At 53.9% G+C, this 22,265-nt stretch overlaps 1 protein-coding gene and 1 non-coding gene across 8 annotated transcripts; both read left to right on the top strand.

The window, feature by feature from the left end:
• The first annotated feature begins 523 nt into the window (after window positions 1–523).
• On the top strand, window positions 524–13,579 carry LOC102937914 (zinc finger protein OZF). 7 transcript variants are annotated; one of them, XM_043528779.1, is made up of 5 exons: window positions 524–770; window positions 8,450–8,537; window positions 9,115–9,241; window positions 9,814–9,927; window positions 10,243–13,579. In XM_043528779.1, the coding sequence occupies exons 2-5, from the start codon at window positions 8,514–8,516 to the stop codon at window positions 11,520–11,522; spliced, it is 1,545 nt and encodes a 514-aa protein (XP_043384714.1). In that variant the 5' UTR covers window positions 524–770; window positions 8,450–8,513; the 3' UTR covers window positions 11,523–13,579. The 7 variants fall into 7 exon arrangements, with proteins under 7 accessions (XP_043384714.1, XP_043384713.1, XP_037770791.1 ...); XM_043528778.1 differs by lacking the exon at window positions 524–770 and adding an exon at window positions 6,764–7,232 and having other exon boundaries at window positions 9,811–9,927; XM_037914863.2 differs by lacking the exon at window positions 524–770 and having other exon boundaries at window positions 7,795–8,537; window positions 10,246–13,579.
• An 8,235-nt stretch (window positions 13,580–21,814) lies between these two features.
• On the top strand, window positions 21,815–21,998 carry LOC114021968. Its single transcript, XR_003566279.2, has one exon. It is a non-coding gene; the product is annotated as a U2 spliceosomal RNA (small nuclear RNA).
• Window positions 21,999–22,265: the final 267 nt, after the last annotated feature.

The following is a 22,265-nucleotide window of genomic DNA, read 5'->3' as shown; positions in this document are numbered from 1 at the left end:
CAACAGGAGCTTCGCTGCCGACATCCAGGTGCCCGATGGGGAGCTGCAGCCAGTGCTCACACAGGGGAGCCAGCCGGGAGATGGGCAGAGGGGATCCCTGGAGGGGGGCAGACATGAAGGGGTTTAAATAGAGCCCAGGGCAGGTTCATCTGGACCTACAAGTAACCAGCAGAACCCAGGGGCAAAGCTCTGACAGCTCCATGACCCGAGCGAGGGGAGCAGAGCTGGGAGCCCAGGGCTGGTCGCCAGTGAGCCTGGTGTGGAGAGAAGCGACCAGCTCTGACCACCTGCTCCCTGTGCCAGTCTGTTACCCGAGCGGATCACACACAGAGTGTCCCCGGCTCCCGTCACCCCTGGATCCTCTGGAACAACCTGGAGTCTCCCTAGAAACCCCCCTTCTCCCCCCGCCCGGGATCTGCACGTCTCCTTTCTGTCCCCCCATTGATGTAGGGCTTCTAGGCAGGACAGTGCCGTGGGTTTATCGCTAGGACCCAGGAGCAGCTGGGTGGGAACAATGACCGGGCTCCCTGCGTCCCGGCAGCAGGAAGTGACTCGCAGCCGCTGCGGGGACTCTGGCTCCCGGCGAGATCCCCGCGCCCCGGCGGCTGGTGCTGGGAGCCCGGAGCCCGGGCTGCAGCCGGGAGAGGGGAATCTCCAGCCGGGCCCTGCCCGCTGCTCCCCGGGAGCCTCTCCCCGGGCAGAGCCCCCAGCCCGGCCAGGGCCCCTTCCCGGCCCGGCCCTGCCCCGGGGGGGCCCCGCTCGGAGGGAAGGTAAGAGAGACCCGCCCCCCCCCGTCACCCCCGGGCTGCAGGGGGCGGGTTTGGCCCCGGGCTGCTCCCCGCGGAGCCGGCTGCGATTCCCTGCCCCGGGCCCGGGCAAGCTGCCGCCAGCCCCCGGCGTGTGCGGGGCGGGGGCAGCCCGGCCGGGCGGGGCTGGGGCTGGGACAGACACACGGGGGGTGCCGCCGTCCGCTGCCCCCACCATCTGCTGCTTTGCAGCTGGTGTAGGTGCTCGTGTGAAGGGTGCCGCTCACTCACCTCTCCTGCATGGGAGGCCAAGGGGTCTCTGCTGGCCGTAGGGGGAAGGGGGGCAAAGGAGTCATATGTGGGGGACAGAATCCGTGCAGGGGCCAAACTGATGTGCAGGAGGGTGAAAGCGCTGGAGGTAGGGGAAGGAGATGGGGAAAATCAGAGACCGGGGTAGGAACCAGAGTTAAGAATGTGGCTAAGGCCCGGCCAGACAGTATCAGTGGGGAAACCCCAGGGTGTAGAGGGGTTAAAAGCGACAGCCATGGGGGTGAGCAATCTGCAGTGGTTGCAGAAAAGGATGTTGAGGTATAAAGGGGCTCCCCTCCTCCTTGGGGGATGCTACACCTCAGCGCCCACTCCCAGGGCTGGGTTCTCACACAGTTGCATCCCAAGGCCCAGAGGCATGGAGCTCCTCGAGGAGACCTGATTCTGTACAATATTTCATATCCTCCCTCCCCTTCCAAAGTTTTAGTGTTTAAAATAATCCCTGATCAGTCGCTATCTCCGCATAATGTCTCACAGGTGCAGCAAGGTGCCTGGTCTGCCTAGGGATCCATGAATGGGAACCCTTCTGCTGGCGTCTAAGTGGGCTGGGATGTAGGAGACCCAGGTTCAATGCCCCCCTCAAGCAGAGGAGGAAAGCAGGTTTGAACAGGGGTCTCCCACATCCCAGGTGAGTGCTGAAAGATAGAAGGTGGGACAGCAACACGGGGGGAGGTGGAAGGGGGCTGAAGAGGGGCAGGGAGTGTAAGTAAGGGGGGATTGACAGGGGAACAGAGACGTGTGAGGCTGGGGGCAGTAGGGGGATGCAGGGGGCAGGAGGGGATGGTGGCAGGGGGTAGTGGTTGCACTGAAGGGAGGATGGGGCGATGCAGGGGAATGGGGGGGATTATGGGCTGAGGGGAACAAGGCTGGAATAGAGGGAAGATATGAGGGGGGGTCACTGCGAAGGAAAGGGGGGATGTGGGGAGAGGAGGCTGTGAGGAGACTGGCTGGGGAAGGGAGAGCCAGGGGGCAGGGATAAGGCAAAAGGGTGGGGAGCGATACAAGGCAGCTTCCCCGCCCGATGGGGTAAGGGAGGTTGAGGGGGCTGCCCTGCCCAGTGGGGATTTGTTCCCCTACAAATTGTCAAACCAGCAATGGGGGGTGGGCAGGGTGACCATCCGTCCTGAATTGGGCAGGACAGTCTTGTAATCCAGAGTTCAAGTCCCGGTCCTGGGCTGAATGACTCCGGGACACCATTTGTCCTGGATTCCCTGTGGCATGGCTCGGTGCCTGCCCGAGGTCCAGGGGCAGTGCCAGCCTGTTCCCCGTGGATGGGGCTAAGGTGGGCCTTAGCCCCCCTTCATGATGAGGCCCCGCCCTCTGCTTCTCCTCTTTTCCCCAAGGCTCTGCCACCTGGCCAGGCCAGAAGCTAGATCCAGGCCATAATAAGAGCCGCCCAGGCTGCATTAGGGAGCCCCAGACCCTCCACCTGCCCTGGGTGGCGCACCCTGAGGGGGTGGGCACACATGCCATGGCTGCTCTTGAATACCCCAGCCCCCTGCCCAGGGAAAGTGGAGGGTCCGGGGCTCCCTGTAGTGCCCTGGGCTCCCTGGGCAGCTCTTATCACAACCCAGCTTCCGGCCTGGCCAGGGGGCAGGGCCTCAGGAGGAGGAGCAGCAGGTGAGGCCTCAAGGGATAGGAGGGGTGGGGCCATGGAGGGGGCGGGGCTCCTGCGTGTGTCCCGCTTTTGCCCTTTGAAAGGTGGTCAGCCTAGGGATATGGGTAGGGGGCGGGCAGGAGACTTCCCCCGAAGGGCTGAGAATTTACCAGGCAAATGTCCACTCAGAACTCCTCCCTCGCCCCACACACAGCCTGCTCCCCGTTTTGTATTTGTGTTTAAAGAAGGTCTCCTTATTTGTGGGGGGGTCCGACTCCTGGGTTGACAGCACTGAACAGGGGCTGGTCTGATTTCTGCGCAGGATTCGGTGTCCAACCAGAGTCACTGCAAGCAGTGGAATTGGGGTTTGGTTTGGGTTCAGTGGCAGTTGGTGTGTTCGATTCTAGTTCAAGACACCCCAAAATGGTTCGGTTACCAGTCAGTGCCCTAGAAGGGGGAAAGGGGGTTGGGAGTGATCCCTGTGGCTTGCTTCAGTGGGGAACTGAATTTGGGGCCTGGGGCCTGCCTCAGCTGGGGCAATTGGAGGGAGGAGCTGCCCTAAGGGGTGGGGATGGGTGAGAGGAGGCCTGTCCAAGGGGAAGAAGAATTGAGCAGCCTTTTCCTTTGGGCTTGAAGAGTTAATGTTAGCTCCTGGGACAGGGAGCCCTCACTTCTCTCCCCCCTCCCTCCCTGCTCTCCTCCTTCTCTTTTTCTGCTGGGACAGGCCGTTCTGGTAGCAACCATATGCCTGGGTTGTCTTGTTTTATGATGAGTGAGATCAGAGTAGGTTTTATTTTATTTTGTCAAATATCAAGCTGAAAAATTGCTGAAACTTTATTTTAACTGGAAGCCATTTTTCCCTGAGTTCGATTCAGGTTCACTGAGGAAGAGGGAAAATGATGGTTTGAGTCTGGTTCCAGTTCAGTTAAGCATATCGGTTCAAGCTGGTTCTCTGGTTCTGTTCTGGTGTGAGTCCAGGTGGGCAAATGAAATCCCCAGCTGCTGAACTGTCCTCATAAGGGGGGCTGGGGGGCTGGCTATTGCTATGGAAGAGGAGGTTGGTGTCTGTCTCTGTCTGCTCATGATTAAGGCTGCGAGTTTGTCACGGACCTCACGGATTCCGTGACTTTCCATGACTTCTGCAGTGGCCGGTGCAGCTGGCTCCGGGGATGCCCAGCAGCTCAGGTCCCTGGGCCAGTCTCACCAGCCACCGCTGGGGCAGTCGTCCCGGGCCAGCACCCCTGCCCCCAACAACAGCAGGAGGAGTTTATGTGTGGGAGGGGGCTCAAGGCTAGGGGTTGGGGCATGGGAGAGGGCTTTGGGTGATGCTTACCTTCTGGGGGCTCCCCGGAAGTGGCAACAGGTCCCTCCCAGGATATCAGCTGTGAGACCCTGTTGGGGAGTGACTGTGTCTCTTTGGGACAGGATCCAGGCCCTGCTCCTTTAACGGCCAAGGGTTTGAATTTGAATCCAGGGAGCCAATCGGCGGAGAGGGAAATGGTCAGTGAAAATGCAGATGACCTGGCTGGCAGCGGGGAGGAGCTGTTAGGCTCACGCTACCTGCCTTTGTAACCAGACCCCTGGGGCTGGGTGGGACAGAGAGATGCTTCCCGCCCCTTGCACACCAGAGAGGGGGCTCACACTGGCTCTGATGCAGTGAGGAAAGCAGCGAGCTCGCTGCCTACCCGCACTGGGACAGCAAGGGCAGCATTGAGCACAGTGGGAGCTGAGACCCCAGCTGAGTGGGGGGAGACAGGCAGGGCAGGTTATCTGTTGGGAGTGGCAAGGTGCTTGGTAAGGAAAGTCTGGATGAGCCAAGGCAGCCTTATGAGCTGATGGCTTTGTCTAGTCAGCAGTGTGGGAAGGCGAAGAGAGTGGAAGATGAGTGTCCCTGTACCTTATCTGTTAGCTGGGTGGAGAAGTGTGACAGTGAAGGAAACGTTCCTGTGTCTGTCAGGGGTATTGACTTGCCTATGGAGGGAGCTACCCTGATCTCCAAGCAGTTGTCTGTGACCAGCCTTGTGTGCTGGGACAAGGGGAATGAGATCCCAAGTTGTGTGTCTGGTAAAGGAGAATGTGTGTCCGGCTCTTCTTTGTCTATGGAGCAGACAGAAGGGGCCTTTCAGCCTGTGATGGTTGAGAATAGTGCAGTTGTCTCAGAGTTGATTCTGGATTCAACTAAAGCCCAGGAAGGGAATGCTCCTAAGTTTATGTCTGCTAGGGAGAATGGCCCTGTAACTAGGTCACATCCAGTTAGTGTCTATGCAAAATCCCAGAGCCCAGACTATTCTGGTGCTTGTATTTTGCCTGTTGCTAGTGTGTTGTTGGGAAAGGGTGTAGCAACTTTATCTAATCAGAGTGAGATCCTAGCCAGGGCACAAGGAGAGCAGAAAGGTCATTTGATCCTGTTACCTACTGAGGGTGTGGAAACCTGTAGCAAGAAGGAAAAGATTCCTGAACTTGTGTGTGGCAAAGGGAAGGAGAATGCTTCCAACCTTTTATCTAGGAAATCTGTAAGTTTGCCTGAAAGCGGATTGTGTAGGAATCCGCCGGATGGGCCAGAGGTAATTCTGGATGTAAGTGAGACCCAGAAAGAGTCTGTTGTTGCTCAGGAAAGTGTTCCTCGAGAGCAAGCCCTAGGTGAAGAGGGTAAGAGCAGAATTTCTGTGAGGGGTGAATTGTTGCATAGAAAAGCCCTAGGGAAAGGAATCCTCATGGTAGTCTTTGCAAGCAGTTTACTGCAGCTGAAGGGTGTGAAAGTGATTTAATCAAGAAAGTTTCAGTTCCTAACAGCCAGAAATTTTCGGTTGTGAATGAAGCCACTGACTTTCCTGTTGAAAGATCCAGTGTGGATAGCTTTGAGAAGGTCTCAGATGAAGTGAAAGCTGTTAAGAAAGTTAAACAGTCCTATAACCAAGTGGCTGTGTTTGGCCAGCTTGTTGGGGAGACAAGGTTGTTGAGAAAGGAATGTCTCCATGCTAGTTCTGTAAGTGAACAGTATGTGGCCCAGGTCAAGATGGGGGCTCTTAACCAAGAGAGCCCGAATGGCAGCCCTCCAGACTGGAGCGCTGGGAGAAGACCCGATCCCAGTTTGACCCCCGGGGGTTTTGGGGTGGCCAAAGGGCACAGGCCGCATAAACCTTCCCACATGCGGCATGCAAGTGCTATCAAACCCCCCCCGACCTAAGGGAGGGCATGAAACTGGAAGGGCCTGGTGTAACTCCCACCGAGGAATGGGAGAGATGCTGGGGCATCCATGGGAACGTTGATGGCTTCGAACTTCCCCAGGTCACCGGCTAAAGTGACCCCGCTCAGTTCGGTCTCGAAGGGGGGAGAGATGTGATGAAGCAGGACTGTTCTTAATGTTTCCTCTGAATAGTGTGGGGGTGCCTCAGTTTCCCCTATGCAGTTCTTAAGTATCTAGGTGGTGGGATAAGGGTGTATGATCAGCGCAGAGCCTAGAGGGCAGGTGTGTGCAGGGGTCTGGACACAGAGAATGGCCGACACCCTGTTTCCTGGCACCTGATGGCCTGGCCCTTCCCCCCTGCAAGGTGAGAGCTAAAGGGCTGGAGAACAAAGGAATCCGGTGACCTCCTGGCTCGGGAAAGGGACAAAGCCCAGAGGAGGAGGGCTGGAGAGAGTTTCAGTTTGGGGCTGGCTGGAGACATGGAGTGAAGGGCAGACATGGTTGTCTGGCTCACTGTCCCCGAAAATGGACCCGGCTGAGGGGGTCCTGTTCTCTGCACCTACAAGCTCTGTTTTAGACCATGTTCCTGTCATCTAATAAACCTTCTGTTTTACTGGCTGGCTGAGAGTCCCGTCTGACTGCGGAGTTGGGGTGCAGGACCCTCTGTCTTCCCCAGGAGCCCGCCTGGGCGGACTCGCTGTGGGAAGCGCAGGGAGGGGCAGACGATGCTGAATGCTCCGAGGTCAGACCCGGGAAGGTGGAAGCTGTGTGAGCTGCGTGTCCTGCAGACAGTCTGCTCACAGAAAGGAGACTTCCCCAGAGTCCTGACTGGCTTCGTAGGGAGCAGTTCCAGAGCATCGCCCGGGGACTCCGTGACAGAGGGGGCTCAAGGCTAGGGGTTGGGGCATGGGAGAGGGCTTTGGGTGACGCTTACCTACTGGGGGCTCCCCGGAAGTGGCAACAGGTCCCTCCCTTGGCTTCTAGCTCCACAAGCTGCCTCCACCCGCAGGCACCGCCTCCGCATATCCCATAGGCTGCAGTTCACAGCCAGTGGGACCTACGGGGCTGGCAGTTCATGGAGCTAGGAGCTTAGGGAGGGACATGTCCTGGGGCACGGGAACACTTTGAATAGTGGGGGTATTGAAAGCCAGTCCCCTTACCCGTGTCTGTCCCCCCACAGCTGGCAGCCAGGGCACAGGGGGGCCGAGGTGAAGGGCTGGGACCCAGGACTGGGATCTGGAGAGCACAATGGGCTGGGACCCGGCATGTGAAGTGGGCCAGCTCCCAGGCGCGGGAGGCTGGCAGCGGAGTCCCGGTTAAAACCTTCACCTGCACCCCTAATTTCTGCGCTTATGGACATGTTGTGAGAAGCCAGGTAGGGAGCCTGCCAGCCCCTGCCCTCCCCCGTACCAGCGGGGGTCAGAGGCTGCTCCCATCAGAGCACCCACCCCAGAACACTGTCCCCCCAGCACCCGCGGTGCCCTCTGGGCCACCCCCCCCAGCACGCGCAGCTCCCCCAGAAGCACCTGCGGCACTCCCAAGAGTTAGGGGTACAATACAAGTCATGGACAGGTCACAGGCCGTGAAGTTTACAGCCTATGACCTGTCCCTGAGTTTTACTAAAAATACCCATGACTCTAAGGGAGCCTTACCCATTATATTAGCGCCCGGGAATTAATTGAGCTTCCTGGGTCAGCTGATGCTGCCTCCTGCATTGTGATCTGGAGCTCAGACTGAGCAGCTGCTGCTCCCACAGTGGGGTCTGTGCTACGGAGAGACCTTCGTTAATCCCCCTCTGTGTCCAGCCCCGGGGGGACTTTCCCCGTGCCTGGAACAAGCCCCTGAGCTGGAGCCTGCAGGGGATGGGGAGAGACCCAGGGGACAGGGCTGGGGCCAGGCAGGAAAGTGACTCTGCACAAAGGGCCCCTTTCAGTGAGTTTGCTGGTGAGTTTGTACCGAATGGGGAGGGGGCTCCCTGTGTGTCTGCGGGTCCCAGAGCTGCTGCCCTCAGTGACACAGCCAGGCTCACACTGGAGAGCGAGCGCCCCTAGGAATGGGACAGTCCCCAGTTCTCCCAGGCAGAGGGGAGAGGGAAGGAGACAGGAAGGGGAATGGTGAGACCGAAAGGGGCAGCAGGAGCAAGAAGTGGGGAGGGAGGATCCCAGCTCCCAGGCCTGCCTGGATCCATTCCCTGCATCACCCCTGGGCAGCCTGACTCTCCTGGGAACAAGGGGAGGAGCTGACAGAGGAAAAGCCAGGTTCTGCCACCAGTCAAGTCACTGTGCTGCTGGGGGGACACACTGCCCTCGGGGCCAATGTCAGGGGGGATCGCCCAAAGTGGCTCCTTTGATTCTGCTCTTTTCTAGCATTTGTCTCAGAGACTCTGCCCTGGGAGGGTTTAAAAGTGTCCCGGTGGGTTCAGTGCTGGTGGGAGGGGCCGGGTCTGTGTTGTAATAAAGTGACTGAGGGTTTTCCCAGCGTGGCAGAGCCCAAAGCGTCTGTCTGCAGGGAGGGAGCCTGGGGGGAATCGGGGTGTGACATGGACTCAAGCCCCTTCTGAAACCTCCCCTGTCGCCCCTCTCGCCCTGACAGGCTGAGGAATCACATCCACGTTTCGCTCCACATCGTCCCGTCTTCCAGGGGACAAGGAAGGGAAATGGCTGTGATGGAGCCAGCTCAGGTAGGGGATTTTCAGGGAGCTGCAGGGGGGGGTTGCTGTAGAGGGGGAGGGGCAGGAAACTCACAGGGGGAGGCAGGGAGAGGCCAGGGTGTGATAAATCTGCTGGGACACATTTATTTAGAGCCTGATTTTCTGAACAGGCCCATTGGCGGGTGGGGGGAGGGGGGAACATTCCCCCATTTCTGAACCAGGAAACACCCCCCTGGGCAGGGCTGGGAAAACTGGCCAGACTCCCAGTGCTGGAGCCTGACCCCACTGGCCAGAGGCTGCTGTGAAATACGAAGGGAAGCTGTCGGGATTCCTGTCCCTGTCCCCGGTTCAGAGCTCTGCTTCCCATATCTGCCTGTGGCTGGCAGGCGAATGGGAAATGAGAAGACCCTGCTTCGTGTGCTGGGGGGGACAAGGAGCTCTCACCTTCTCCCCACCCCCTAAAGCCTCCTGGCTGCTCGGGGGGGGGGGGGGAAGATTCTGCTCCTCCGGCCCTCCCAGAGCTTCCATTTTATTGACCTTTCTCCCATGAACAGTGAGATTGTGGCTGGGGCAGCAGGTGCTGAGTGGGGGACTCTTGTTGTTCCAGATGCCGGTGACCTTCGAGGAGGTGGCTGTGTATTTCACCGAGGGGCAGGGGGCTCTGCTGGACCCCGCTCAGAGAGCCCTCTACTGGGACGTCATGCAGGAGAACTACAAGATGGTGACCTCACTGGGTAAGCGATACACGTCCCCTTGGTTATTGGAAGCCATGGGGTCTGCTTTTCTGAATCTGTTTTTTCCATGGTCACATAGTCCCCAGCTCCAGTGTGGGAGAGAGACTTTCATCTCCATACCCCCTCCTATGGGATTGGGGAGTCATAAACCCAGTGCACATTCCTATTCATCCCCATCCCTCCAACTTTCAAGGAGGCAGAAGCATTGTATTGTCCTGTCTGGTTTAATTCTCACTCTCACACAGAATCCTAGTTCCCGCCCCTGCCTGGGACTAGCTCCAGCCATGGGGAGGGCTCTGGAGATTTCACCATATGCAGGGTTTAACTCCTGAGCTGAGTCTGCGTCAGCAAGTCCCCCGAAGTGCACAGATCCTGGAAAGCCCTCGGGATGGCTTGACAACTATCACCTCCAAACTGCTCCCCCTGGATATTTGCCTCTCCCAAGGGGGCTCAGGGACCACGTCCCCCCAGCACGGCATGGGGTCTGGTTAAACTCAGGAATGTTCTTTGTGACAAATATTCCTCCAATATCTGATGCGCCCTGACCTTGCCTGATTTCACCCCCTGTGCAGGATTCCCCATTCCCAAACCTGAGCTGATCGCCCGGCTGGAACGAGGGGAAGAGCTGTGGGTCCCGGATCTCCAGGTCGCCAAGGAAAGGGAGAGCCCGAGAGGCACCCGCACAGGTGAGGAGTTGGTGAGACTGACACGAAAACCGTCTGAAGGAAAAAGCTGAGACTCCCAAAAATGTACTGTGAGGTCTTCCTCATCTCCCACAGGTCAGGCTGTAGTCAGATTTCATTCACCGTCTCCTACCCACCCTATTAGCTGCCAGGAGTTTCCTTCCTGATTTTACTTCCCAGTGAGTGTTTGGATGGGGATGTGGAGGCAGAATCCAATTTCTCAGTCTCCCCACCTTTAGTCTGTTGAGTTTTTCCTTTTTGCTATTCCCCTTTCTCCCCTGCACAGGCATTGACTCCTGTCTGGATTCTTTCTCCCAGCAGGTGGTGAGAGAGTGAGTGTGAATGAGGAGGACAATCAACAGCAGGAAGTTCCTGGGGAAGTGGAACCATGGGGGACCTTTCTGAGAAGAGCTGAAGGGAATTTTTACCAGTGTTTGGAACAGGGAGAAGCCTGGGGAAGTCGGGGCACGTCAGAAAAACAGCTGGGAAAAGTGACAAAAGTGGATGAATCCATTCATTGTGGGGCAGGATGCAAGGACCCTGAGGAAACCACAGTCCAGCAGACAAGTCACAAGGAAGAGAAACCCTATAAATGCCCCAGTATTGAGAATAGATCTCATATGAGTACAAACCTTATTTCTCACTGGAGAAACCATGCCGGAGAGAGACCCTATAAATGTCTTGATTGTGGGAAATGTTTCAATCAGAAGTCAACGCTTGTTAGGCATCAGACAGTCCACACAGGAGAAAAACTCCATAAATGCTCGGACTGTGGGAAAAGCTTCAATAGATGCTCATACCTCGCAATACATCAGAGAATCCACACAGGATTCAGACCCTATAAATGCCTTGAATGTGGGAAGTGTTTCAGTTGGAAGTCAAGCCTTATTACACATCAGAGAACCCATACAGGAGAGAAGCCCCATAAATGCTTGGACTGTGGGAAAAGTTTCATGCACAGATCTGACCTTATTAGACATCAGAAAACCCACACAAGAGAGAAACCCCATAAGTGCTTGGACTGTGGGAAAACGTTCACACAGAGATCAACCCTTGTTGCACATCAGAGAATACACACAGGAGAGAAACCCTTTAAATGTTTGGACTGTGGGAAATGCTTCAGCCAGAGTTCATATCTTACTTCACATCAGCAAATCCACACAGGAGAGAGAACCTATAAATGCCTCGACTGTGGGAAATGTTTCAATTGGCAGTCATCATTTATTACACATCAGAAGATCCATAGAGGAGAGAAACCCCATAAATGTTTGGACTGTGGGAAAAGCTTCAGTAGCAGCTCAGACCTCGCTAAGCATCACAGAACGCACACGGGAGAGAGACCCTACAAATGCTTGAACTGTGGGAAAAGTTTCAATAACAACTCAAACCTTCGTAAACATGGGAAAATCCACACTGGTGAGAGACCTTATAAATGCTTCGATTGTGGGAAATGTTTCATTTGGAAGTCAAACCTTACCAGACATCAGGGAGCTCACACAAGAGACAGATCCCATACCTGCTTGGAATGTGGGGAAAGTTTCATCCAGAGATTGGACCTTACGCAACATCAGACAATGCACAAGAGACAGGAAACATAAATGCTTGGATTGCGGAAAAAGTTATATTAAGAGAGCAGACCATATTACACATCAGAGAACCCACACAGGAGAAAATCCCCATACATGCTTGGACTACCTAGGGCCACTCACCCGTGTGGCTTCTCCGATGTTCAGTAAGGTTTGAGCTCTACCTGAAGCTTTTTCAGTAAGAGCTCAAACCTTACTGAGCATCGGAGAAGCCACATGAGTGAGCGGCCCTAAAAATAGCTTGACTGCAGGAAAAGATTCAAATTGACTTCACGGTTCAGTGACCCACACAACAGAGAGACCTGGAATGTGGGGGAAGGTTCATTTGGTGCTCCCGGAGTATCAGGCATCCGCAAATCCACACAGGGAAGAAACCTCTGAGATGTTCTCAGTGTGGAAAATGGTCCAAGTGGAGCTAACACCATTTAGGACATCAGAGACTCCTCCACACAGCAGGGAAATTCTCTAAATGCCCTGACTGGGGCCATCCATGGTCACAAACCCATTTCCTCATTTTCCGTACACATCAGGGGCATTCGGCTCCCAAGGATGCATCTGCCCACTGCTGGGGTGAGGATCCAGCAGCAGCCAAGCTTCAGCTGCTTAGTGACCCTCTGGCTCTGCCTGGTCCAAGCAGACCTCAGGAGAGGAAAAGAAGCCCTCATCAGCCCCTTCTCCCTGCTGCAGGCCTGGCTGCTGAGGTGATGGGCTACAGGTTGGGGAAGGGAGAGAGAAAAACTCCTCCAGCCGCTCCCTCTGCCTGGCAGAAGTTCCCCCCCATCTCTCTTCCCCTCCCAGTCGGGATCCCCCTGCCATGGAGATGAGAAGAAGGACACTTGGGCCAGGCCCCACCTTCACTCTAGAACCCTGTCCTCACCCCCCATTTTCCACCAGCCCCTGGGCTGGGCTCCCCCACTGACCTGGAGCTGTTCTCTGCAGGGGGAGTGTCCCTGGGGGCTGGTAACTCCTCCCCTCCCCAAATACCCCAGGGCGCTGGGCTCTGGGGGATCAGATATTTAGGGACTAGGCCGATGGGTTATGGGGAGGACACTGGGGATGGAATGGTTGGGGCTGGGGGAGCTGGGAAGCAGGAGGAGCTGGGTGCTGGGCTATTGAGTGTTTGGGGATGATGGGATAAGAGGCGAGGGAGAGCACAGGGGTAGAGAGGTGCTGCCTCTCCTCACTCACCCCCTCTGCCCCTACTCCCTGCCCCCGCTGCATTCAGACAGCACCACTGAGAGGGGCGGATTCCCACAGGGCCTTTTGTTGGAAGCTTGGATTTCCCACCTCTGCCTCGCAGCGTCAGCGTCCAAGGGTCTGTCTATGTTTGGGATTAGTTAGCACAACTCTGAAACTCGACCAGATTGCCAAGTCCAGACTGACCCTGACCATTGAATTTATTCTGATCTGGTGACAGTCTGTACCCCTATGTTCACCCCTTTTACAAGACTATGATAAATTGTATACAAAGCCTGCCACGTGAGGTATCATTTGAAAACCGATAATATGCTGATCATTATTGTCCAGTTAGAATATGTGTGGCAGTATGGTATGTAAAGTTTTAAGATTCTACTAAGGGCAGCCGCAAACCAGTTCCTCAGAGATAAAAGTTGGTGGCCATTGTTTGGCAGGAACCAGGGTGGGATCGAGAAATCTACATTTTCACAAAGAAACAACTTGACATTCCCATCCACACAGACTTTGTCTCCCGAACCTCAGCCAGATCAAAGGAGAAAGAGAACTATAAGAAAGAGGACCAGACGTCCCCAAATATTCCTGCCTTTCTCTCTACCCACGGCAGCCACAACACCTGAAGAACAAAGAAACCGCTTTGAACCTGAGGGAGGGATCCTGTCTGAAAGAGATCCAGCCAGTGAAACTGCTGAAGAATGTGGTGAGAGAGACTTTTGTTTTGAATTCACTTAGCTCATTAAGTTAGGTATGAGTTGTGTTTTACTTTTATTTTCTTGTAACCAATTCTGACTGTTATGCCTCATTACTTAAACAAATTACTTACTTAGACTATTTAAAATCTTTCTGTAGTTAATAAACTTGTTTTATTGTTTAAACCAGCGCGTTTGGATTGAAGTGTTTGGGGAAACGCCATTTGAGATAAAAGGATTTGTACATATCGTTTTCTATTAATAAAATGACAGACTTTCTATCAGCGTGTATTGTCCAGGAGAAAGTCTGAGCCGTACAAGAGGTGCATTCCTGGGGAAAGTCTGGGACAGGGAATTTGCTGGTGTCACTCTGCAGTATAATTTTAGATGGATCACTTGATGATCACCTGTTCTGTTCGTTCTCTCTGGGGCATCTGGCACTGGTCACTGTCTGAAGACAGGATACTGGGCTAGATGGACCTTTGGTCTGACCCCTTATGGCCGTTCTTGATTCAGGAGTGGCTGGCTATAGCGCTCATGCGGTATAACTGGGAGTGATTTATATGCTGGACAGACCAGGAGTGGCTGCTCTCACTGTGAAGCAGTGTAAAAGGCACCCCAGGTTGGAGAATTGAGGGGACACAGCTGTTCAGCAGTCCAGATTGTAGCCTTGGTAATGTCACAGATTCTCCACCCCCCTCCCCACCATTATGAGAATTACTGTTAGAGTCACTGAGTTCCCCCTGTGGCGGTACATTTTTTCATTCCCAAATAGTATCATATTGCTCCAGGTTATGTTGAAAAGCATTTATTGTTTGTACATTTTATCCCATATTTGCCAGAATGTTATACAGGGACAGTAAAAGGTGGTATTTTAGCTTCTATGTTATTTGAGAGCAGTGGGGGGAGTCAGAGGGGTTCCCTCCTTCCTCCGCCGCTGTCACGCTCCACCGGATTCAGCAGCCTCTGTCTAAGCCTTGGAGAGTTTTATCCTCTCCCTATTCTACCCCTCCACCTCCCGAAGTGTCACTTGCCACTGTGTCCTTGGCTCTCCATGCTTAGGAATCACATTTTGATTTCCCTGATCCTAAATCAGACTCCTGAAGGCTGAGAAGAAAGTGTCACAGGTCTGAAAGGGAAATTCAAATGAACCTCAAAGCACAGTTTGAGCTTTCTGAACTTACAGCCCTGTTTCCATCTATTAGTAAAATTCCTTCCGTGCTTTTTCTAGACTAGTCTAGATCATTTGTGGGTAGAAAGTTTTTTTTTTTTTTTTCTCTTTTATTATGATGATGCTAAAACTTTTGTAACGAATAGAACCAAATCAGGAGGCGAGAAGGGAAGCCGGTTTAGCCAGTTCAGAAGAAAATAGGCAAATTTACTTTCCTGATTTTCAGTCTTAAAAGATTCTCTGAGATTTCACATTTACAAATGTGAAAGTGTTTTATAGCCCACCCTGGATTGTGGGTTTCTCACTCTTCCTGAAGGCCGTTTGGTCACATACTTTGATATTAGTTTAGTTTGACAGGACGTAGCTCAGATTTATTGAGGAAATCACGAGACAAATGTTCATGTGCCAGAAAAGTCCTTTATTTTATCTTAACCTTGTTCTACCCTTTGTCCTGGGATTTTTGGGTGATTTGAACAATGACAATGATCAGTATCAGCACAGACACTGAGGGTGCGAGCTAAAGTTACATCCCATCCCGACAGGCGGAGACTGAAACGTTGAATGAAGTTCCTTCCAAATCCTTGCAGTGATCTGAGATACAGTCAGAAGGGGGAGAGGGTGGGATGGGAGAGGGAACAGAGCTAGGAAAATGCAAGGTTTGCTTCTGAGAGCGAGCCAGCTGAGGTTGAGAACCATGAATTCACTGCTCCAATGCCAGAGAGAGAGAGGGGGGAAATGATGGGTGAAGCCATTCCTGAAATCTAAAGGGCTGCTGAGAGGACGAGGTGGTGTAGAAGCAAGAAGGGAGCCGGGGATGTCAACGGACCTGGCCAGCCTTAAAAGCCAGGCCGACCCCCCTTATTGAGGCCAGATGGAGACGAGGAGCCCCAAAGCCGAGCTACTCAGCCCCTCCCCATCTACCGCAGTGTCCTGTGTGGAGACGACAGCAACGCTGTCTGCCCCACTCACCCCACCCTGCATCCCTCTAACCTCAAGGCCCCATGGTGCTGGGTGCCGTACACACACAACATGAAAGACAGCTCCTAAGGAAAAAGAGATTACCATCTAAATCCACGCTTTTGTAGGTGTCGGGAGTGTTTCCATGCTCAAGGCTGGTCACTGAAAGCAGGTATTCGACTTCCGTTACATGTGAAAAACACGGGTTTGTCTCCCCCAGGATTACAGCCCTTACTCATAGCATACAGAACACCTTTTCAGAGAAGGTAAAAGGAAATCTGTCAATGACTTTAGCAATAAACGTTAAAAATGGGTCTGTTCAGACATAGAGCACCGACTGTCAGACCGTACCACCTAGCGATGGCATGCAAAGCCCCATGCTGTTATGATTAGGGCCCTACCAAATTCACGGTCAGAGGATTTTAAAAAATGGTAAATTTCATGATTTCTGCTATTTAAATCTGAAACTTCACGGGGTTGTAATTGTGAGGGTCCTGACCCAAAAAGGAGTTGGGGGGGTGGTCACAAGGTTATTGTGGGGCGGGGGGGTTGCAGTATTGCTACCCTCCTGTGCTGCTGCTGACGGCGGCGCTGCCTCCAGGGTGGAGCAGCTGCAGAGCGGCGGCTGCGGGCCGGGAGCCCGGTGCAGAGGGCAGAGCCGCGGCCAGCAGCGGCGCAGAAGTACGGGCAGCATGGCATGGGATGGCCACCCGTCTGCGCTGCTGCCTGCAGAGCTGAGCCCTCGGTCAGCAGCCTCCCAACTCTGAAGGCAACAGCGCAGAAGTCGGGATGGTAATACCATGAGCTCCCAGAATAACTTTGTGACTCCTGCCACGCTCTTTTGTGTCAGGGCCCCCCCATCTGCGCAACACTGCTCTCCCACGAAGACCAGGTTTCACGGGGAGAGACCAGATTTCACGGGCCATCACGTGTTTTTCATGGCCTTGAATTTAGTAGGGCTCTGTTTATGGTTAAGAGATGTGAGTGGTCTGAGGCCCCGATTATACTGAACTGATTTGTAAAGCACATTAGACTTTCGGGCAAGTTTTTCAAAAAACAACTTGGGGCTGGAGTTTTCAAAGGTATTAGGCACCTGAGGATGCGATGGGGGGCCTCGTGGGGTTTTCAAAGCAGGTTTAGGCACCTCAGGCTAGATCCACAAAAGGGCTTGGTGCCTAAATGCCACGTTAGGTACCGGAATCCAACATTTAGCTGTCACTCATCCTCAAAACCCCTGCCCAGCTGCTGCCCAACGCAGTAGGTGTCTGGAGTCCCGATGTGCTTAGATTTCTTCTAAGTCCTCCAGGTGCTAAAAAATCTACTGGTCATGTGCACAGCTGCCTCAGTCTAGGTACCTGGGTACTGATCTCATTCCTAAGCCTCAGGCTTGCTGTTCCCCTGCCCTGTCTCGCACGTGGGACCCAGCATGACAGGCTCTTGAGCACTGTGGGGCTGCAGGCTCCCCAGAAATTGTCGGCAGTCTGTAGACAGCGGGGCTTTAAAACACGAGGAGACAGTGAGCTTCCTCCTGCAGACTCTTGGCTTGGCAGCAGCCATGGTCCCTTCTGGGAAGAGGAGTCGCCCCTAGATTTTCTGCTGGGCCATAGCCTGGAGCAACAGTTGGACGTTCCCCTCCCTGACGCAGATTGGCGCTTGCTGAATGGAGCGAGGCTCTAGGCAGTTGTACAGCTCCTGGGGTTCGGGTGAGACTCTGACCCGCTCTAGCTAAGGATTAAAGGGAGCTAAGGCCTGGACGAAACAGGCAGGACCAGGGGGATTGCATTCCCCCTGGGCCAAAACACCAATAGGGTCAGATGCTGCATGTTAATAAGATGAGAGAGTCAAGGAAACAGGCCTGGTGCATACTCTGTAAATAAATAAATACAAATTACACTCCAACCCCTCACTTATATCCACATGAGCTCCTCGCCTGTTGAAGTCGCAGCTACAGGAGCCATGTTTGCCTGGGTAGCAGGGCCTGTGGGGCCCGGACACCAACATGGAGCTAGGTGGGTTGCCCCAACTATGGCCGAAGCCATGGAAGGAAGCAGGGGTGGTCCCAAAATCTGCCACCTTAAGCAGCTGTCTAGAGCAGCCTCTGGGTGTTGCCTCAGAAGCCCTGAGTGGGGGCAGGATCCCAGCTCAGACTGTGAGCCAGAGACGTGGGGGGAATATCCCAGGGAGGACCTGGGCCTGTTGTAATAATTGGAGCTACAAATTTGCGTCAATGGGATGTAAAAGTTTGTAAGATGTCACAACGGCTTATGATAACAAATGCTGATGGGAAAAACTACGCAAACCAGACAGAGAGATTACATTAGTCCAGCGTTTTTCAAAGTTCGGGTCGCGACTCAGTACTGGGTCACGGCATTTAAGGCACTGGGTCGCCTTGCTCAGCACCAAGGGACCCTAGCGGCTCTGGTCAGCACCACCAACCGGGATGTTAAAGGTCCTGTTGGCGGTGCTGCCCGGCTAAGGGAGGCTAGTGCCCATCTGCTCCGACACCGCACTGCGCCCTGGAAGCAACCAGCAGCGGGTCCGGCTTCTAGGCAGGGGGGCCACAGGGCTCTGCGCACTTCCCCCGCCCCGAGCACCAGCTCCGCACTCCCATTGGCTGGGAACTGGCCAATGGGAACTGGGGAGGCCGGTGCCTGTGGGCGAGAGCCGTGCGGAGCTGCTTGTGAGCCTCTGCCTAGGAGCCGGACCTGCTTCTAGCCGCTTTTGGGGCGCAGCGCAGTCTGCAGTGCCAGGACAGGCGGGAAGCCTGCCTCTGCACCCCAGCTGCACCTCTGACTGGGAGCCGCTGGAGGTAAGTCCGAACCCCTTTCTGCACCCCAAACCCTTCATCCCTGACCCCACCCCAGAGCATGCACCCCCAGCCCAGATCCCTGACCCTCTCCTGCACCCCAACCCCCTGCCCCAGCCCTGAGCCCCCCCAAACCCAGAGCTCCTCCTGCACCCCAAACCCCTCATCCCCAGCCCCACCCCAGAGCCTGCAACCCCAGCCCAGAGCCCTGACCCCCTCCTGCATCCCAACCCCCTGCCCCAGCCCAGAGCCCCCTCCCCGCAGCCCTCACCCCCACACCCAAACCCTCTGCCCCAGCCCTGAGCCCCTTCCACACCCCAAGTGCCTCATCTCCAGCTCCGCTGGGTCTCAGGCGTCAACAATTTTCTTCAACTGGGTCCCCAGAAATTTTTTTTGAAAACAATGGCATTAGTCCAAACAACCAGGCCACAATCATATAATGAAAGAACTGTTGAAATCATGCTCGGTAAAAACAAGAGACTTGGAGTTGGCAATTAGTTAACCCAATTCATGGATGGCGGGTGAAGCTTCCCTGCAGCCCCGCCTCTTCTGCTCATGGCCCCACTCACACTCCACCCCAGGCCCTGCCCCTGCTCGGCCCCTTCCTGTGAAGCCCCCCACCAGCCGCCGCTTGCAGCGTTCCTCCTCTCTTCCCCACCCTGCGAGGCCCCCACCACCCGCCTCTCTTTAATTGGGGATTGGTCCTGCTTTGAGCAGGGGGTTGGACTAGATGACCTCCTGAGGTCCCTTCCAACCCTGATGTGCTATGATTCTATGATTCTCTCCCTGCGTTCCTCTTTTCCTTCACGCCCACCTTCCCCCGAGTGAGGCCCCCACTGCGCGCGCTCTCCGTTTCCTCCTCTCCTCCACTGCCCTCCTCCGTGAGGGCCCTGCTGCCCACCGTGTCCCTCTTCTCCTCCACCCCCTCTCCTCTGTGAGGGCCTCATGGAAGAGGGGAGGCGGAGGAGAGGAGGGATGTGGCAGGTGGGGGGGCCTTTCAGGGGAGGGGGGATGGAGTGGAGGAGAGAAGAGGAGGGACTCATCAGGCAGAGGCGGGTGGTGGGGGCCGCAGGAGGGGCAGAGCAGGGACGGGAAGAGGCGGAGAGCGCAGGTGGGGCCACCATGGCTCTGGCGCTGGGGCAGTGGTGGCTGCGCCAGGGGAGGCTTAGCCTCCCTTGGCCTATTATACTTGCCACTTATGACCAAAATCGGTGTGTTGAATATTAGCCCTAACTGGCAGACAAAATGATGAGCTGGGCTGTTCCACCCGTGGTCCTTAAAGAAGGCACAGAGGAGGAAAAACGGACAGAGGCCACCAGAGCAAACTTCACCGGCATGGCTGCCACCTCCACCACTTCCTGGGACCCCCCAGGCCTTTTTCATCCTGATTCTGAGAGACGGCCTGACCAGACCGGACCCCAAAGAGGGCTCCAGGTGACATCACCACCCCATCGCCACCTCCAGCTGAATCCCAAACACCACCTGGGATGACGGTTAGTACCATCTCCAGTACCATCCCAGAGCCTGTCAAACGCAGGGGCGGGAATTCCTTCTGAAAACTCTCTCCAGCTCCTGGGAAAGGGAGCAAGGGGTGTTGTTAAAATGAAAGCCTGACTTACTGCTTTACATTACAAAGGCCCTAACTGGTTTTGCTTCTTTCCTGCATCTTCAATACAAGATTAAAAGGGTTTTTAATGGTGGGTTTATCATAGAGCTAAGCAGGCTGAGGTCTCTGTATTCCAAACCCTAGACCTTGTTTCACACTGTTTAATGCTGAACAGTAAGAGGGTCACGTTAACACCTTTAGCTCCTATATTCCACCCAATAAATAGCACAGACCCTGAAATTAGCCTCTCTAGCCTCAGACAACCTATTCTCTTTGACCCTGGAGGACTCTTGTCTCCCCCCAGACTTTCTACTGTGCAATCTATGTGACTCTAAAGGCTGCAGTCTGTGGACTGTCAAGCCATAGAGAGGAGGGCGTAATTGAGATAGGAAAAAACAAAATCCTTGGCCTATGGACTGCGTAGCCTGTTTGTCACTCTCCTCTGTGATCCAGCGCACTCGAGCAGCCTGTAAGGTTAGTGCCTGATGGATGCGAAGCGAGGGATAGTGGAATACAAGTGAAGGGAAGAAAAGAAGGAAACACACTAAGCCGCGTGATATGAGATTAGGGTAAATGCTGTTGATCTGACAATGTGATTCAGTCTGTCCGTTTACTGCTTTAGTTCATGACAAGCGGAGCCATGTCAGTGCCCTTAAAAAATTGCACTTTGCTCAAATTTTGTCTTTCATTCCTTTTCCCGTTATGAAATAATCATGCCATGTTGTATGACGTCCTTACATTTATGGTAAACAGACCAATTTTCAATAGATATTGAGTTATTTTCTGCTTAGTGTTTTCCCTATTTTGCTGTGTTATTTTCATGTTGCGGGTCATTTGGAGGGAGCTGGCAGGACTAGGGGATTTGTTTCCCGCTGACCAAAAACGCCTCTAGGAAGAAGCCTGCATGTTAATATGATGTGATAGGAGGCGTTGCGAGGTGATGTGATGTTTCTACACTCTGGGACTTGTGCTGTTACTAGGGAAAAAAAACTTTGATAAGGTTGTGGCCACATAACATTGGCTGATTGTCACTGTGCTCAGCCTGGACGGCACAGTTTAAATATCCCAAACTCAAAGGATGGGGATATGGCGCTAATATCATGCGTGTTATGCATGAGTCATTGATGTATAAACGCTCAGGATGAAACAGGCCAAACGTTCTCCATTCAGTAAATGCACTCGCTCATTAATGAGATTAAAGCTCAGTTTTCTGGGACATCAAACCGTTTCTTTGTGTTGCAGAACTGCTGCATAAAAAGATGGCTACCGAGCAGGCCAAGCCACCATCTGAGCTCCTGGGTCCAAGCCCAGTGAGCTGCTTTCCATGAGGGGGTTCCAGGGTGAAAAGTCCAGAGGCTGAAGCAGTAAAAGACGCCAGAGTTTTAAGAAGAATCCAAGCTCTTCTGGGAGCTGTAGCTGAGGCTTCGTCAAGAGGGATTTGCCCAGGGGCAGCTTGGCCCGGGTCCAGTGAGGTACTTGGGTGCCAAAGCCCAGGTTTTAGGTGCTAAGTGTGATCCACAGAGCTCCCATTTGGCTGCTGCCTATCTCTGTGAGGAGCTCGCTTCAAGGAAACCGGCTGCCCCGAACATTCTGTAAATCAACAACTTCCACGACAGAGACCCTAAAGCGTCTCTCTAAATGGTTTGCCCAGACTCGGGGTAGTTCATAGGAGCAGAAGAGGAGGAAGGTTGTGGTCCTTTGAATCAGATTCATAGAGTTTAAGGCCAGAAGGAACCAGCAGATCAGCTAATCTGACCTCCTGCCCGTTCCACTATACCCCACCCCGTTAAATTACCCCTGCAAAAAGCCCAATCATCTGGATTAGGCTAAAGCATTACAATCATCTGGAGACTAAACTATTGTCTGCCACACACTGGGAGTATTGCTTCTTGGCCTTTGTTAGCTAAGATCAAGCATAGTACCTGTTCTTACCAGTTTAATATCTGATATGTTCTTTATCTAAGGACTACATATTAAATGGATTTTTGGAACAGGGAGCTGGATTAGGAGTTTACTCCATGCATCAACCTGGTTTTGCAGTATCTCCAGGACTGGTGCCCTTCCTCTTTGGTAGAATATCATGGCTAAAAGAAAATGAAGACATTTGTTGTGGTGTCTGTGTAATGTTTTGTTTGTAACAGGGATATGGTTTGGTTTTGTTTATAACTCCTTAGCTAGTTATTTGCATTGTATTCTCATAAGGCCTCTGAGTTGAAAAGCTGCTTTTGTGGATTTTCCGTCGTTTGTAGGTCAGTTAAGCAGCTGCTCTTTTATTCTATTCTGGGTAGGTTCTTAAGCCCCTTTCATTAGCACACCTTCCAAAATTGCATGG

This window comes from Chelonia mydas, chromosome 14 (assembly GCF_015237465.2).
Source record: "Chelonia mydas isolate rCheMyd1 chromosome 14, rCheMyd1.pri.v2, whole genome shotgun sequence".
NCBI classification, from domain to species: Eukaryota; Metazoa; Chordata; order Testudines; family Cheloniidae; genus Chelonia; species Chelonia mydas.
The sequence above is the reverse complement of the archived record's forward strand: the minus strand, read 5'-3'. Positions and strand labels throughout refer to the sequence as shown.

What these genes read in the sequence shown, in the direction of transcription:
- LOC102937914 (XM_043528778.1), top strand. Translation starts at nt 8,514, where the DNA reads ATGGCTGTGATGGAGCCAGCTCAG. An exon ending in CTGTGATGGAGCCAGCTCAG is followed by an intron (nt 8,538 to 9,114) that starts GTAGGGGATTTT and finishes TTGTTGTTCCAG; the next exon opens with ATGCCGGTGACCTTCGAGGA. An exon ending in CCCGAGAGGCACCCGCACAG is followed by an intron (nt 9,928 to 10,242) that starts GTGAGGAGTTGG and finishes TCTTTCTCCCAG; the next exon opens with CAGGTGGTGAGAGAGTGAGT.